Source organism: Daphnia pulex, chromosome 11 (assembly GCF_021134715.1).
Source record: "Daphnia pulex isolate KAP4 chromosome 11, ASM2113471v1".
NCBI lineage: Eukaryota > Metazoa > Arthropoda > Branchiopoda > Diplostraca > Daphniidae > Daphnia > Daphnia pulex.
Window position 1 is genome coordinate 140,875 of NC_060027.1, and position 17,344 is coordinate 158,218.

Here is a 17,344-nt window from a genome sequence, read left to right on the forward strand (position 1 = left end):
TGGAATCTCAGAAATATTCGTCCCAGCGATTTGATTGCGTCCACCTTGAAGTTAACCCGAGTGTCTTTAGTTAAATAATTAAAAATACGTGCATATAAAAAAGGACCGCAGTTTACCAATTCAGATATTCAAGATGTTAGCGCGTCCGTCTAAAAGATTGAAACCAGCAAAAGAGCTGATGAGCAAAAGAATTACATCCTTATGGTTCCAACAACCTTAGCGCGTTGCGTCATAGCTGGGCGACGACGACATAATTCGTCCATATTTGATTTCACGGTGGCTTCCTCCTCCGCCACACAGCCGCTTGGCTTTTCCCATTTAAATATAAAAAGGGGGGAAGGAATAAAAAGAAAAGCCTTTGGCCGACGGCTGTTCCATCCGATGAAGGTGCCCTTCTGCTAGTGGAAGAGAAAATTTCCGAGCCCACCTGAATACAGGAAAGCAGTTTGGGCCAGTTGGAACCAGTTGCTGTCTTTTTCTTGAAAGCCGAGCTCCGTGTAAGGCTGGAGAAAATCGAGAACATCTTGATTAGGATACTACAATAAAATTGGACTGACCATTTTGTTCTATAAAAGATGAGCTTTCATTGTCGGAGACTGAGCTATAAGAACAAGGCAAACGATAGAAAATGTAATTCTTTTGGTCGCGGTTCATTCAATTTGGACTACGTAACTATTACCCGTACGTCTATAGAGTGAATAATAATGATCTTTATGAACTTATGAGCTTTTGACAGGCTCCACCGCAATTCTTTCTTCTCCTGGAAAAAAAAAGAAAACAAACAAAAAGGCTAATGTGTACAGTTTGACCATACTGTCGGTCCCTCCTTCGTTGCCTTGGGAGTCTTTTTTCACTTGGACGCGAGTATAAAAAGGGAAAAACCCATCCGGCCTCACTCGACAATCGTCAAAAGCAGCAAACAGATTCATCAGCATGAGTCGCTCAATTAATATTCTGGTGAGCCAAATCGATTTCGACAAATGTAAATGAGTTCATTCAATTATTTGTGTCTGATTGCAGGTGATGAGTTTGTGCATCTTGCTGGCCATTTGGGTCGGCGTCGCTGAAGCCGCACCTCGTCAAAAGCGCCAATACTACGGTCAGATTTCAAATTCGATTTCAAAAGTCCCTTTCATTTAAAATAATAAATTTGTCATTTCATTTTTTTTTCTTGAATTTGGTCAGGAAACCAATACGGTGGTTATAACAGTTATGGTGGCTACGACAGTTACGGTGGCTACGACAATTATGGCGGATACAACAGTTACGAAGGATACAACCAAGGATACGGCGGTTACGGTGGAGGTTCTGACGAAATCTATTAGTTAATCAACTCAATAACGCACGGGCATTTTTGACTGAATTCAAGCCTCAATAAACCAAACACTCACCCAAATCGACTTTTATTTGTTCTTAACATTTTGTGTACAGTGAGACGGTCAACGTCTTTTCATTTAAATATTCATACCAATTTTGAATTGTTCCGTCCATTTTTTCTCTCACTTATACTCAAGGGCTGGTGGTCTCGTTCATTATCTAAGTTCAAATGTCGACCGAGAAATAAAATTTCATTCAAGCCTAACACGGTTGATTTTTGCGGTAATAATTACTACCTGGTCAGGGAATCCGCCCAATCCCATCGCCTCTTTCTCGTCAATGGTCGCCACGAAAGCGGCCACTTGTATTTGCAACTGGGCAACTTGTTCTTCGGTGCAGGGCGTTTCAACAAAGAGGCAGTGCATGTATTTGGTGAGCGGGTCTTCTTCCTCTTCGCAAGCGACGAACCCGAAAACGACAAGCGACACGGCCAACTGTGTTGGAAAACATTTGTCGTCAAACTGATTTGATTGCCAATTTGAAAGAATGGTTGGAAAGGATGGACGAGGCGACTTACCAAGAGAATAATGCGAGACATTGTTGAATAGTCACCTCGTTCGTTCGGTGCCAATAACTGCAATGTTGTTGGACACCGCCATTCGCATGCGTATTATATTACCTCGCACTTGTACATTGAGAGCAGCTGTATACCCACGGGCGAAGTAATAGAAATAAAAGGCCAGGAAACGGGTAAATTTGGAACGGACCTGTTGTTGCAGTTATTATAACACGTACGGCGTGTAGAGAAGCGGACTGTTGCGTAGCCAAAGTTCACCTCGGGTCGATGATCGACATCTAATAAAAATGGTGCCGCTTTTACAAGACTCAAAATTTCAAACGTTTGTCGTCGAGTTCCACTCGGTCGAAAATTTCGAATTGACGAAAAAACTAACGGAAAAACGGCGACAATTATGCGGTGAGAAATAACTCTAATAATTAACCAACAGTTTGTCAAATTGATGTTCTTAATATTTCTTTCGTCAATTTTACCCAAACGATCGACATCGTTCAGACCGCCATTTCAGTCCTCGAATTTAATTAGTTCCAAACCAACGATGAGACATCCTATAGTCAGGCTATTGGACTAAAACCCTTAACATTTAACCAACTCTTTTCTCTAACAATGAAACAACACGTACAAGTAAATAATCTGCAGTAATTTGTTGTCGTATTTAGCAAAACTGGTTAGCTTTTAACACGCTCAACACAAGAAGAAATACAAATGAAAAGTGGATGGTCAGAGGAGGAAGGCCGGGTTCGACGGTGACAACATTTCAAGAACTTGAGCGCTGGATTAGCCGATAAAAGGTTTACCGGGCTTCCTAGCGCTAGGCTGCTTATTGGCCAAACTTGCAGCGCCCACAGCTGGGGCATGCTGTGGTGCCTGGATCGGTGCGGTGGCTCCGGCTTTGATGGTTCCCTCTTTTGTTGCGATGGCTCCTTTCTTGTGCTCCTTGGTGGCAGCTTTCGCTTCACGGGGGCGTCTGTTATTGATGGGCACGTGATGTTTCTTTCCGTCCTTTACCCTTTTGACGTGGTGAGAGTGGGCGGCAGCGGATTTTCCAGCAGCAGCGTGATGATCCTCCGAAGCGTGATGATCCTCCGAAGCGTGATGATCCTCCGAAGCGTGTTCAGATTTTTGGACCAAAGTTTCGGAAGCTATACAATGCGAATAAACAAGAATCACCCAAACATAATAGTAAATACAAACCACCGCGGGAAATAACGACACAAATAATACAAGAAGTTAAAATCAGATTTTACCATGATCCTCCGGTGCTGCTGGATTGGCTGTTGTCGTGAAGACGACCATGGCCACCATAGCCAAAATGCTCAATACCTACAGTTGACATAATTTGCGAAATGATTGAATTTCTTTTGACCATATGAATTGAAAAAGACAAAATGAAGCTATTAACTTTTACCTTAAAGTTCATGATGAAGATGTTCAGCGAGTGTATTAAACTGTTTGAAGATCAGAAAATATCTGTGACATTCACTCGCAAATACGGCTGCTTTTATAGTCGAATATTGGCCATCGTGAATCATTACAACTGACGTGGCTATTGACTATTGGCAATTGAACGACACGTCCAGAAATCTCGATTTCAACAGGTGTTAATGGTTTCAAATTATAGTCGCGTCAACTAAACCTGCGAAAGAACACGATTGCGAATAAAATGATCCCATCATCAAATATCTCGAACGTGACTTTGGATTAATTTGCGCAAATGAATTCGATCAGTTGGCCACCCAGAACGACATCCGATTACGGTTCACTTGCGCTATTTCGGGATTTATTTGGTGTGAACTGGTTTCTACTGGATTAATCCGGCGTTTAATGTTAATTTAGGGAAATAAAAAGCCGATTTCAACGTACGCCAATATGACACCCCCTAAGCGATGGCGTAGTAGTTGTAATATTACACAAAAATGACATCAAAGTTCTTGAAATAAGATTGGCCAATTCATCTGATATCGCAACTTTAAAATCTGAAATGGACACGGTCAAATATAAAACGCATTCAGGTCTCTGTAAATTCTTATTCCATCGAAAAAAAAGAAAGAAAACTACTGGATGATCTCATAGCGAAATCTGACCGCTGGATGCTTCCGGACTCAAAGCTCCAGTTGTAACTCGAGTGAACTGAATGAAGAAAGGCTGTGCGCAGCAGCAGTAATCATCGATGCATTGGCATGTACCCTATTGATCAATTGGGTATATTCCCAATGTCGATTTCAAATGTCGACATTTGAAATATGGTGTCAGCACTCAAAGAATTAATTTTAATGGCTAATTCTAATACTGCTAAAAAGAGCCAACAAGTATCGTTGAGTCCGATATCTGCCAAAATTAAAAGTCACGTTCCAACTATTTCGACAGGTGATGTACAGATCGCGGAGTACGAATTACAAATATGAAACCAAATAGCTCGAAACGTATGTCGTCGTTGTCAAGTAGCGATTGGCCATTTCAAAACGCGCCATTTCAGTTCTACAATTGACCCGCTATAAAAAGCCGATGTACTCGCCAGTTCATGTCGTAGATTGTTCTAGTCTTTGAACAGTTTGCACTCGCTGAAAATTTCATCATGAGTTTCAAGGTAAAAGTTATAGACATTCATTTTTAAATTGTGGTCGTAATAATTGCAATCATTTTGCAAATGTTACCTGCAGGTATTGAGCATCTTGGCATTGGTCGTCCTGGTTTGCGTCCTCACCACGACAGCCGATCCAGCACCGGAGGAACATGGTAAAATCAGATTTGAACGTTTGAATTATTTGTGTCGTATTAATCTCTCACGATGAGTTGTTACTATGATAGAGCGACCCTTGATATTTCTTTGCATTGCAGCTACGGAAATGGCCCACCACCACAAGAAATCGGAACGCGGATGGAAGAAGCATGTTGCGGCTGAGAGACGCATCGCCACCCAAACTCATTACCACCACGCCAGGAAAATGAAGGAAGAAAATGAATCCGTGAAGGAAACGGTGAAAACCAAAAGAGACGCCGACGACAAAGTCTTTCAGTTCAATTTCGGCAAGTGGTGGAAAAACTTAAAACCCGCCATCAAGGTAGCTGTTCCTCTTGATCCCGCTGATGGGGAACCCACTGTCCTAGCAACCATCGAAGATGTTGCTACCCTTGAGGCAGTTGATCCAGCAGCTCCCGTTCCGGCCGAGGAACTTTCGAGCCAGGAAGAACTCGAGTCTGTTGTAGTGGAGGTGGTTGATCCCGATTCCCCTGCTGTGGGAGGCGAACTGGCTCCCGTTCCGCCTCCTCACCCATGGTGGTGGTGGAGAACCGGATGAGATGGTGGAATGACGAGGCCGCTATCACAGTCGAGGCAATTGCCAGCACCGTCGAATCATTTTTGTAATCATCAGTATTCGATGGTCGACTGAGTTATGCGTTTCATTTCGTTTGTTATGATTTTGATGGCCATCTATGTAGGCCTACTACTTGCTTCTCTCAATATATAATCAATTGCATCAGAGATAAGGAGGCTGTTCTTGTGTCTTTTTTTACTTCTTCCTGATTTTATATTAACCGACTAATGAACTCGGCTGTCTTTCTGCCTTTTCCCCCCTTGAGACCATTGGACAGATTGATGACATTTTTTCAGGGCGGAGGACATGGGCACGGAGTTGGGCACGGATATGAAGAACATGGGCACGAAGGATATGGTGGACATGGTGGAAACTATGGTGGATACAACCAAGGATACTACGGCGGCGGACATCATCATCACTGATCATCACTCCCACGAAATCCCATTAATTCCCGTTCGAAATTCCCATTTCATTTTTCCCATAGTCGCCAATTATGACTTTAATCGCCTGTCCCGTTTATACTCAGCACAATTTCACCGCAATGTGATACCGAACGCGACAATTTCTGATATTCAAAACTATGCAAACGCACATTGACCAAATAAATCAAAACATTATCACGTTTCTCCTAGCTCGGATTTTTATTTCACTGTCTATTGTTTCATTGAATTGGGTTGGCTATTCTTTACAATGGACCTTATATAAGGTCGTCAACACATAAAGTCGTCAACTGGAGCTTTGCGGCCGGAAGCATCCAGCGATCAAATTTCGCTATGAGATCGTCCGGTAGTTTTTTCGATGGAATAAGAACTTACAGAGACCTGAATGCGTTTTATATTTGACCGTGTCCATTTCAGATTTTAAAGCTACGATATCAGATGAATTGGCCAATCTTTTTTCAAGAATTATGAAGTCATTTTTGTATAATATTACAAGTACTAACGCCATCGCTTAGGGGGTGTCATATTGGCGTACGTTGAAATCGGCTTTTTTATTTACCTAAACTAACATTAACCGCCGGATTAATCAAGTAGAAACCAGTTGAAACCAAATAAATCCCGAAATAGCACAAGTGAACCGTAATCGGATGTCGCTCTTGGGTGGCCAACTGATCGAATTCAATTGCGCAAAATAATCCAAAGTCACGTTCGAGATATTTGACGATGGGATCATTTTATTCGCAATCGTGTTCTTTCGCAGGTTTAGTTGACGCGGCTATAATTTGAAACCATTAACACCTGTGGAAATCGAGATTTCTAGACTTGTCGTTCAATTGCCAATAGCCAACAGCCACGTCAGGTGTAATTCACGATGTTTGGACTGTAAAAGCCGCCGTATTTGCGAGTGATTGTCACAGATATTTCCTGATCTTCAAACAGTTTAATACACTCGTTGAATTCTCATCATGAACTTTAAGGTAAAAGTCGATTCCGTTTTTTGAAATTGTGGCCGTATAAGAAATTCAATCATTATTTTGCAACAACTGCAGGTATTGAGCATTTTGGCTATGGTGGCCATGGTCGTCTTCACGACGACAGCCAATCCAGCAGCACCGGAGGAACATGGTAAAATCTGATTTGAACGTCTTATTATTTGTGTCGTTATTTCCCGCGGTTGTTTGTGTTACTATTATATTTGGGTGATTCTTGTTTATTCGCATTGTATAGCTTCCGAAATGGATGAAGAATCTGAACACGCTTCGAAGGATCATCACGCTGCTGCTGGAAAAGCCGCTGCCGCCCACTCTCACCACGTCAAAAGGGTAAAGGACGGAAAGAAACATCACGAGCCCATCAACAGACATCCCCGTGGAGTGAAAGCTGCCCCCCAGCAGGCGCAACCGAAAGGAGTCATCGCACCAAAACAGGCAACACCCATCAAAGCCGGAGCCACCGCACCGATCCAGGCACCACAGGGTGCGGGTGGGTGGTGTGGAAAGGGTGCTGCGGGTGGGTGGTGTGGTTAAGAGCTGTTGGCCCTAGAAGTTTGTCCTATAAGAAGCCTAGCGCTAGGCAGCGCAAAAAAACCCTTTGTCGGCTAGTCCAGCGCTCAAGTTCAACATCTTCTTCACCGTCGAACCCGGCCTTCCTCCTCTGACGATCCACTTTTCATTTTTATTATTTCTTCTTGTGTTGATTCGTGTTAAAAACTAACCAGTTTTGCTAAATACGACAACAAAATTACTGCAGATTATGTACTTGTACGTGTTGTTTCATTGTTAGAGAAAAGAGTTGGTTAAATGTTAAGGGTTTTAGTCAAATAGCCTGACTATGATGTCTCATCGTTGGTTTGGATCTAATTAAATTCGAGGACTGAAATGGCGATCTGAACGATGTCGATCGTTTGGGTAAAATTGACGAAAAAATATTTAGACCATCAATTTGACAAACTGTTGGTTAATTATTAGAGTTATTTCTCACCGCATAATTGTCGCCGTTAGTATTTTCGTCAAGTTCAAATTATCAACCGAGCGGAACTCGATGACAAACGTTTGAAATTTTGAGTCTTGTAAAAGTGAAAGAATTTTGATTAGATGTCGATCATCGACACGATATGTATTCGCTTGCTCTACATCAGAGAGAATAAAGTCCTACGGCGCGCCCCACGGCTACTGCATTTGCATCCAGTTCGACCTTCTCACAAACCGAAATCGAGTCGGCTGATTAACAACAATTCCATTTCAATTTAAACATTTAAAAGACCAGCAGTCTTTTGGCCCAGAATCACTGTTACGGTACGAGAGAGAAGGGCCCTGGTTCCTATCCCTAGGCTGCAGGACGATGCTATAATAGCGCCACTCTGCTCAGCTGTTGGTGGACGTGACACCATTTTTAATTTTCGACGTAGTATTCCTCGCCATAGATGTTAGCGCATCCTTGGAGCAAAACTGTAGACCAAACTTTCCCTCCTCTCCTGTTAACCCATATAGTGTATACTTCCATTTACGTAGCGAGGCAACATGATGGAGTGAATCCCTGCCAGGTATTATTGGCTGTTGCCCCCCCCCCTTTGACCCTCGATGGAAAGCGCATCTCAATTATGGCACAGGGTTTTTCCCACATCCTGGGGCTCTAAAACATGGCAAAAAGTATCCCAAAAATAATCTATAAAGACCATGTCAAAATGAGACTTTGGACAAACCCATTCGAGGGTCTCCAGAGCCAAATTGCTTACATAGTATTTGTGAATATCAATTCAATATTTATTTTCAACAGCCAATAACAAGTGGGGCCACAGCGGGCGACATGCAACAAGCGTGAGAGAGTCAAAGCCAACGCAATTGATAGCCACTCAACAAGGAATGAAATCAACCAAAAAATAAAAAAGATTGGGCGTCTTCACAGCGATGAAACGATCAAGTTCAATCGATGTGAAGACCATAAAGAAAAGCGGACAAGTGAATCGAAAATGAATCGAGTGAGCAACAGCAATCAATAAGGTTTCAACTGTTTGATTTTGTTGCGAATCAATCCAACAATTAAAATTACATCGCCACACTTGAATTCAACGACTCCTGGATACAAGAAGAAAACGCAAATTCCATTCAACAAAGCGTTCCTTTCCTGGTCGCCGGATTTTATAGAAAATTCATTACCGCCGCGATTAACTGTAATAGATGTAGGGGATTTCGTCAGGGCCGTACTGGTACTCTTCATCCGGATGAGCGGGTCGTTTGATAGAATTCCAGTACGATTGGCGGTGGACGACCGCCATCGGTCGACCCCTGTAATAGCCGTATGGTCTCCCTAGACACGCAACCGAACGCAAATATTAATTGATTAGCGCATCCTGATGCCATTCCTTTGCCTTGAACCCAGTCGCTTTCACTTACTGATACGGAAATGAAAGGCGTCGACGACGTAACCGCGTTCCGTTTCCATGACGGCCAACGCCTGGAAAACCAGCAAAAGGGCAAACAGTCGCCACTGGGCAATTTCAAGAAAAAGAAAAATGATTGGACGAGACCCGATAAAAGACGTTAACCTTTAACATTGAAATATACCTTGAGTTCTGAAAGTGAAAAATTCATTTTGAAATGCGCACCCGATATGTTGCCTGATCCTGTTGGATTTTGTTAGAATATTCGATTGATACTGAAGAGTCAACAGTCAAAGGGCCGCCCGTTTATAGGACCCGCCGTGAATGTACGCAGGAGGAAGAAAATCATCAGAGTCCGGAACAAGGACAAATTCTTCATGAAAACGAATCGTAGGATCAATCTCGTGCGTCGTTGATTGCCACCTTTTTGTTATTCGCATTGTTATTCACCTTGCATACTCCCCGGATTATTTCGCCATGTCAAGGTGACGCAACGTCGCAACGATCCGTACAGGCTGCAGCGCACAGACATGTTAAACATATTAAACTTTCGACATTCATTTGCCAATTAAAAAAGGGTACGTGTCTTGTCCGTCGACTTGGCTTCGCTTGACTTTTTATTCCATCACACCGGATCTGTACATGACGCACTAAAGCCTCCCTCAGCTCGAATAGGAAACTCTAATAGTATAATCAATTTGAAAAACAAATTGATTGACCAATATTGACTAATGACTACAATGTTGTTGGACACCGCCATTCGCATGCGTATTATATTACCTCGCACTTGTACATTGAGAGTAACTGTATACCCACGAGCAAAGTAAGAGGAATAAAAGGCCAGCAGGAAACGTGCAACTTTGTCGTTGCGATTGTTTTAACACGTTCGATATGTACAGAAGCGGACTGTCGCGTAGCCAAAATTCACCTCGGGTCGATGATCGACTTCTAATCAAAATTCTCCCGCTTTTATAAGATTCAAATTTCAAACGCTTTTCGTCGAGTTCCGCTCGGTCAATAATTTGGAATTGACGAAAAAACTAATGGGATAACGGCGACAATTATTCGGTGAGAAATAACTCTAATAATTAACCAACAGTTTGTCATAAGAAATTGATGATATTAATATTTGTTTCGTCAATTCAACCCATTTCAGTTCTTGTATTTAATTAGTTCAAACGGCAACCAAACCAACAATGGGATATCTGAGCCTGGCTAATATTTAACTATAACCTCATTTCACCAACAATTTCCTCTCACAATTAAACAAAACGTGCAAGTACATAATCTGCATTAAATTGTTGTCGTATTTAGCAAAACTGGTTAGTTTTTAACACGAATCAACACAAGAAGGAATAATAAAAATGAAAAGTGGATCGTCAGAGGAGGAAGACGGGTTCGACGGTGACAACATGTCAAGAACTTTAGCACTGGAATAGGCGATTTTAATTGATAGTTGACTGGGTCACCAAAGCTGTTCTCCGGACAAATTGATAAGGTTTCTTCATTTCTTGCCTTATACCTATACTAAGTTTGATGGGTACACCCATTACTGAGTCTTCTTGTTTTAGTGCGATGATTCCTTTCGGGTGCTCCTGCAGGGGGGCAGCTTTCGCTTCACGGGAACGTCTGATGGGCTCGCGTTTCTTTCCGCCCTTCACCCTTTTGACGTGATAAGAGTGGGAGGAAGCGGCTTTTCCAGCAGCAGCGTGATGATCCTTCGAAGCGTGTTCAGATTTTTGGACCATTTCGGAAACTATACAGTGCGAATAAACAAGAATCACCCAAATATAATAGTAACACAAACCACCGCTGGAAATAACGACCCAAATAATGATGAGAAGTTTAAACCAGATTTTACCATGTTCCTCCGGTGCTGGATTGGCTGTTGTCGTGAAGACAAAAACCAGGGCCACCATAGCCAAGATGCTAAACACCTGCATGTAACATTTGCAAAATAATGATTGAATTTCTTATACGGCCACAATTTCAAAAAAGGAATCGACTTTTACCTTAAATTTCATGATGAAGAGTTCAGCGAGTGTATTAAACTGTTTGAAGATCAGAAAATATCTGTGACATTCATTCGCAAATACGGCTGCTTTTTCAGTCGAAACATCGTGAATTAAAACTGACGTGGCTGTTGGCTATTGGCAATTGAACGACACGTCGAGAAATCTCGATTTCCACAGGTGTTAATGGTTTCAAATTATAGTCGCGTCAACTATTCCTGCGAAAGAACAGGATTGCGAATACATCGACCCCATCGTCAAATATCTCGAACGTGACTTTGGATTAATTTGCGCAATTGAATTCGATCAGTTGGCCACCCAGAACGACATCCGATTACAGTTCACTTGTGCTATTTCAGGATTTATTTGGTTTCAACTGGTTTCTACTGGATTAATCCGGCGTTTAATGTTAGTTAGGGTAAATAATAACTAGGCTATTTTAACGTACGACAATAGGACGCCCCCCTCCCCCGCGATGGCGTAGTAGTTGTAATATTATACAACATAAATGACATATCAAAGTTCTTGAAATAAGATTGGCCAATTCATCTGATATCGCAACTTTAAAATCTGAAATGGACACGGTCAAATATAAAACGCATTCAGGTCTCTGTAAGTCCCAATTCCATCGAAAAAAAAGAAAGAAAACTACTGGATGATCTCATAGCGAAATCTGATCGCTGGATGCTTCCGGCCGCAATGCTCCGGTTGTATCCCTTATGCGCATCTTATGTCTCTGAACAAGGCTAATCTTTTGAATGAAGAAATGCTGTACGCAGCAGTGATCAGTGACGCATTCAGTCCGATATCTGCCAAATTCTAAAAGTCACGTTTTTCGAACTATTTTTATTTTACAGGGAATACAGGTCGAGGAGTACGAGCAACAACATGAAGCCAAATAGCTCGAAACGTATGTCGTCGTTGTCAACTAGCGATTGGCCATTTCAAAACGCGCCATTTCAGTTCTACAATTGACCCGCTATAAAAAGCCGATGTACTTGCCAATTCATGTCGCAGATTGTTCTGATCTTCAAACAGTTTGCACTCGCTGAAAATCTCTCATCATGAGTTTCAAGGTAAAAGTTACACATTCATTTTTAAATTGTGGTCGTAATAATTTCAATCATTTTGCAAATGTCACCTGCAGGTATTTAGCATCTTGGCGTTGGTCGTCTTGGTTTGCGTCCTCACGACGACAGCCAATCCAGCAGCACCGGAGGAACATGGTAAAATCTGATTTTAACTTCTTGTATTATTATTTGTGCCGTATTAATCTCTCACGATGAGTTGTTACTATGATAGAGTGACCCTTAATATTTCTTTGCATTGCAGTTACGGAAATGGCCCACCACCACAAGAAATCGGAACGCGGATGGAAGAAGCATGTTGCGGCTGAGAGACGCAACTTCACCCGAACTCATTACCACCACACCAGGAAGATGAAGGAAGAAAATGAATCCGTGAAGGAAACGGTGAAAACCAAAAGAGACGACGATGACAAAGTCATTCAGTTCGATTTCAGCAAATGGCTGAAAAACTTTAAACCCGCCATCAAGGTAGCAGCTCCTCTTGACATTGATGAGAAACCTACAACCCTGGAAGCGGTCGAAGCTACCCCTGCGGCAGCCGATCCAGCTCTCGTTGCGGCCATGGAAATGACTAACCTTGCAGGCGTCGAAACTGCTGTAGTGGAGGCGGTCGATGCCGCTCCTCTTGTGTTAGTCGAACCAGCAGTTCCTGTTCCCGCCACGGAACCCATTTCTCTTCCGACTGTGGAAATAGTGTCCTTACTCGCAGTCGAGCCAATCGTCGCCGTCGAAGAATTGTTGTAATCATCAGTATTCGATTTGACGGGTACTGATTTACGTTTCATTTCGTTTGCTGTGATGTCGATGACGATCTGTTTTACTTGCTTCTCTCAATATATAATCAATTGCATCAGAGATAACGGAGGCTGTTCTTGCGTCGTTTTCATTTCTTCCTGATTTTATATTACCCGACTAATAAACTCGACGCCAATTTATACCATTATTAACTCGCCAATTCTGCCTTTTCCCTCCTTGAGACCATTGGACAGATTGATGACATTTTTCAGGGTTTTCCCACCTTGCACGTCAAGGGAACAAGACAAATTGGCAAGGTGATATTTATAAAATAAAGAAGGAAATGCAGTTGAAATTCTTGTTGTTCAATGCCGTGGGTTTCCCCCCAGAAATCAAAGAAGGAGGTTAACTGCGATTATGCAGCCGCCGCATCCCTGAAAAACTTTCTCTTCCATCTAATCCGATAGATACCCGCCTACTTTACCTTGGCTTTCGAAAAGGTATAAAATGCCGAGGCCCACTCTGTTGTCTGCATCATTCGACCATCGTCTAACCAACGGAAAAGTCAACAACAACAACAACATGAGTCGTTCAAATTTGGTAAGTTTAAAAAAACATTCGCAGTTCAACAAGGATTTCAAATTTTGGATTTAGCAGCAAAGTGATGGTGCACTGGATGATACGCATGGATTATTTCTTTGTTTTTAATTGTTTCTTCCTACATTTATTGTCAACAGTTGAGCTTGTGTCTGGTGCTGGGCGTGTTGGCCGCCGTAGCAAACGCCGAGGCCGCCGCAGTGCCGAGCGCACCCCGTGACAAGCGGCAGATTCTCGGCGCTATTCTGGGCAGTCTGTTGGGAGGAGGAGGACACGGTAAGTCCATTCGGTTATATCTAATTGACTGTTTGAATTGTAATTATTGAAATCTTTTCAATGCGGATAACAGGTCACGGCGGACACGGCGGTGAACATCACGGCGGAGGACACGGGTATGAAGGTGGTCACGGGGGTGGGCACGGATATGAAGGTGGTCATGGGCACGGAGGGTATGGTGGACATGGGCACGGAGGTGGGCACGGATATGAAGGACATGGGCACGGAGGATATGGTGGATACGGTGGACACTATGGTGGATACAACCAAGGATACTACGGCGGCGGACATCATCATCACTGATCATCACTCCCACGAAATCCCATTAATTCTACTGTTCAAAATTCCCATTTCATTTTTCCCATAGTCGCCAATTATGACTTTAATCGCCTGTCCCGTTTATACTCAGCACAATTTCACCGCAATGTGATACCGAACGCAACAATGTCTGATATTAAAAACTATGCAAACGCACATTGACCAAATAAATCAAAACATTATCACATTTCTCCTAGCTCGGATTTATATTTCACTGTCTATTGTTTCATTGAATTGGGTTGGCTATTCTTTACAACGGACCTTATAAAAGGTAGTCAACACATAACGTCGTCAACTGGAGCTTTGCGGCCGGAAGCATCCAGCAATCAGATTTTGCTATGAGATCACCTTACTCTCAGTTTTTTCAATGGAATTGGGACTTACAGAAACTTGAATGCGTTTTATATTTGACCGTGTCCATTTCAGATTTTAAAGTTGCGATATCAGATGAATTAGCCAATCTTTTTTCAAGAATTATGAAGTCATTTCTGTATAATATTACAACTACTACGCCTTCGCTTTGGGGGTGTCATATTGGCGTACGTTGAAATCGGCTTTTTTATTTCCCTTAACTAACATTAAACGCCGGATTAATCCAGTAGAAACCAGTTCAAACCAAATAAATCCTGAAATAGCACAAGTGAACCGTAATCGGATGTCGCTCTTGGGTGGCCAACTGATCGAATTCAATTGCGCAAATTAATCCAAAGTCACGTTCGAGATATTTGATGATGGGATCATTTTATTCGCAATCGTGTTCTTGCACAGGTTTAGTTGACGCGACTATAATTTGAAACCATTAACACCTGTGGAAATCGAGATTTCTGGACGTGTCGTTCAAATGCCAATAGTCAATAGCCACGTCAGTCGTAATGATTCACAATGGCCAATATTCGACTATAAAAGCAGCCGTATTTGCGAGTGAATGTCACAGATATTTTCTGATCTTCAAACAGTTTAATACACTCGCTGAATTCTCATCATGAACTTTAAGGTAAAAGTTAATAGCTTCATTTTGTCTTTTTCAATTCATATGGTCAAAAGAAATTCAATCATTTCGCAAATTATGTCAACTGTAGGTATTGAGCATTTTGGCTATGGTGGCCATGGTCGTCTTCACGACGACAGCCAATCCAGCACCGGAGGAACATGGTAAAATCTGATTTTATCGTCTTTCATTATTTGTGTCGTTATTTCCCGCTGTAGTTTGTATTTACTATTATGTTTGGGTGATTCTTGTTTATTCGCATTGTTTAGTTTCCGAAATGGATGAAGAATCTGAACACGCTTCGGAGGATCATCACGCTGCTGCTGAAAAATCCGCTGCCGCCCACTCTCACCACGTCAAAAGGGTGAAGGATGGAAAGAAACATCACGAGCCCATCAACAGACGGCCCCGTGAAGCGAAAGCTGCCACCAAGGAGCACAAGAAAGGAGCCATCGCAACAAAAGAGGGAACCATCAAAGCCGGAGCCACCGCACCGATTCATGTACCACAGGGTGACCCAGCTGTGGGCCTTCATGCCCCAGTTCGTGTAAAGCCTAGGCAGCCCAAAGTTATCTGGAATGCTCCCAAGAAACCCGTTGTCGGCTAGTCCAGCGCTCAAGTTCTTGACATGTTGTCACCGTCGAACCCGGCCTCCCTTCTCTGACGATATCCACTTTTCATTTGTATTTCTTTTTGTGTTGATTCGTGTTAAAAACTAACCAGTTTTGCTAAATACGACAACAAATTAATGCAGATTATGTACTTGTACATGTTGTTTCATTGTTCGAGAAAAGAGTTGGTTATATATTAAGGGTTTTAGTCAAATAGCCTGACTAGGATGTCTCATCGTTGGTTTGGAACTAATTAAATTCGTGGACTGAAATGGCGATCTGAACGATGTCGACGATCGTTTGGGTAAAATTGACGGAACAAATATTTCGACTTTCAATTTGACAAACTGTTGGTTAATTATTAGAGTTATTTCTCACCGCATAATTGTCGCCGTTATCCCGTTAGTTTTTTCGTCAATTCGAAATTTTCGACCGAGCGGAACTCGATGACAAACGTTTGAAATTTCGAGTCTTGTAAAAGTGAAAGAATTTTTATTAGAAGTCGATCATCGACACGAAATGTATTCGCTTGCTCTACATCAGAGAGAATAAAGTCCTACGGCGCGCCCCACTGTTTCTGCATTTGCATCCAGCTCGGCCTTCCCGCAAACCGAAATCGAGTCGGCTGATTCACAACAATTCCATTTCCATTTAAACATTTAAAAGACCAGCAGTCTTTTGGCCCAGAATCGCTGTTACGGTACGAGAGAAAAGGGCCCTGGTTCCTATCCCTATTAGGCAGGACGATGCTCTAATAGTGCAACTCTGCTCAGCTGTTGGTGGACGTGACACCATTTTTAATTTTCGACGTAGTATTCCTCGCCACAGATGTTGGCGCATCCTTGGAGCAAAACTGTAGACGAAACTTTCCCTCTTCTCCTATCGACTATCGTGTATACTTCCATTTACGTAGCGAGGCAACATGATGGAGTGAATCCCTGTCAGGTATTATTGGCTGTTGCCCCCCCCCCCTTTGACCCTCGATGGAAAGCGCATCTCAATTATGGCACCGGGTTTTTCCCACATCCTGTGGCTCTACAACATGGCAAAAAGTATCACAAAAATAATCCATAAAAGCCATGTCAAAATTTGACTTTAGACCAACCCATTCAAGGGTCTCCAGAGCTTAACATTATTTTTTTTATATTTGTAGAAAGCGAATTTAACATTTATTTTCAACAAGCCTACAAGTGGGGCCACAGCGGCGCAACAAGCGTGAAAGTTACGCGATTGATATCCATTCAACAAAGAATGTAATCAACAAAAAATAAAAGATCGGGCAGCATTGACGTCTTCACAACAATGAAACGGTCAAGTTCAACAGATGTGAAAACCCAAAAAAGAAAAGTGGACAAGTAGGAATCGAGTGAGCACAGCAGTCCGTAAGGTTTCAACTATTTGATGAACCGATGCGAGTCAATCGGACAATTAATAAACAGTGTGGTCCGTGCTGGTGGATACAAGACGAAAACGCAAATTCCAGTCAATTAAGTGTTCCTTTCCTTGACGCTGAATTTTTGAAAAATTAATTGCCGTCGCGATTAACTGTAATAAATGTAAGGTATTTCGTCGGGCCCGTACTGGTACTCTTCATCCGGACGTGTGGGACGTTTGTTAGAATTCCCGTACGGATTGCCGACGGCCATCGGTCGACCCCTGTAACCGTATGGTCTCCCTACACGCAAA

At 42.5% G+C, this 17,344-nt stretch overlaps 5 protein-coding genes across 12 annotated transcripts; 4 read left to right on the forward strand and 1 right to left on the reverse strand.

Moving 5' to 3' along the window:
* Positions 1 to 873: 873 nt before the first annotated feature.
* LOC124207165 (neuropeptide-like protein 29) lies at positions 874 to 1,396 on the forward strand. The gene is made up of 3 exons (XM_046604492.1): positions 874 to 957; positions 1,021 to 1,099; positions 1,186 to 1,396. The coding sequence occupies exons 1-3, from the start codon at positions 934 to 936 to the stop codon at positions 1,323 to 1,325; spliced, it is 243 nt and encodes an 80-aa protein (XP_046460448.1). The 5' UTR covers positions 874 to 933; the 3' UTR covers positions 1,326 to 1,396.
* A 1,127-nt stretch (positions 1,397 to 2,523) lies between these two features.
* LOC124207146 (histidine-rich protein PFHRP-II-like) lies at positions 2,524 to 11,140 on the reverse strand. 4 transcript variants are annotated; one of them, XM_046604465.1, is made up of 4 exons: positions 11,046 to 11,140; positions 10,895 to 10,970; positions 2,996 to 3,036; positions 2,524 to 2,959 (listed from the first exon to the last, which is right to left on the reverse strand). In XM_046604465.1, exons 1-4 carry the CDS (start codon positions 11,055 to 11,057, stop codon positions 2,672 to 2,674), a joined length of 417 nt encoding a protein of 138 aa, XP_046460421.1. In that variant the 5' UTR covers positions 11,058 to 11,140; the 3' UTR covers positions 2,524 to 2,671. The 4 variants fall into 4 exon arrangements, with proteins under 4 accessions (XP_046460421.1, XP_046460420.1, XP_046460419.1 ...); XM_046604464.1 differs by lacking the exons at positions 10,895 to 10,970; positions 11,046 to 11,140 and adding exons at positions 3,142 to 3,217; positions 3,303 to 3,439; XM_046604463.1 differs by having other exon boundaries at positions 2,524 to 3,036.
* Positions 4,391 to 12,988, forward strand: LOC124207144. Of its 4 annotated transcripts, none has more exons than XM_046604457.1 (3): positions 4,391 to 4,481; positions 4,555 to 4,630; positions 4,703 to 5,838. In XM_046604457.1, exons 1-3 carry the CDS (start codon positions 4,470 to 4,472, stop codon positions 5,191 to 5,193), a joined length of 579 nt encoding a protein of 192 aa, XP_046460413.1. In that variant the 5' UTR covers positions 4,391 to 4,469; the 3' UTR covers positions 5,194 to 5,838. The 4 variants fall into 4 exon arrangements, with proteins under 4 accessions (XP_046460413.1, XP_046460415.1, XP_046460412.1 ...); XM_046604459.1 differs by having other exon boundaries at positions 4,733 to 5,838; XM_046604456.1 differs by lacking the exons at positions 4,555 to 4,630; positions 4,703 to 5,838 and adding exons at positions 12,193 to 12,271; positions 12,378 to 12,988 and having other exon boundaries at positions 4,410 to 4,481.
* Positions 6,485 to 7,407, forward strand: LOC124207151. Its single transcript, XM_046604470.1, has 3 exons — positions 6,485 to 6,631; positions 6,704 to 6,779; positions 6,882 to 7,407. The coding sequence occupies exons 1-3, from the start codon at positions 6,620 to 6,622 to the stop codon at positions 7,178 to 7,180; spliced, it is 387 nt and encodes a 128-aa protein (XP_046460426.1). The 5' UTR covers positions 6,485 to 6,619; the 3' UTR covers positions 7,181 to 7,407.
* A 417-nt stretch (positions 12,989 to 13,405) lies between the features above and the next one.
* Positions 13,406 to 15,805, forward strand: LOC124207147 (glycine-rich cell wall structural protein-like). Of its 2 annotated transcripts, XM_046604467.1 has the most exons (5): positions 13,406 to 13,468; positions 13,606 to 13,741; positions 13,815 to 15,053; positions 15,139 to 15,211; positions 15,317 to 15,805. In XM_046604467.1, the coding sequence occupies exons 1-3, from the start codon at positions 13,451 to 13,453 to the stop codon at positions 14,042 to 14,044; spliced, it is 384 nt and encodes a 127-aa protein (XP_046460423.1). In that variant the 5' UTR covers positions 13,406 to 13,450; the 3' UTR covers positions 14,045 to 15,053; positions 15,139 to 15,211; positions 15,317 to 15,805. The 2 variants fall into 2 exon arrangements, with proteins under 2 accessions (XP_046460423.1, XP_046460422.1); XM_046604466.1 differs by lacking the exons at positions 13,406 to 13,468; positions 13,606 to 13,741 and having other exon boundaries at positions 14,965 to 15,053.
* Positions 15,806 to 17,344: the final 1,539 nt, after the last annotated feature.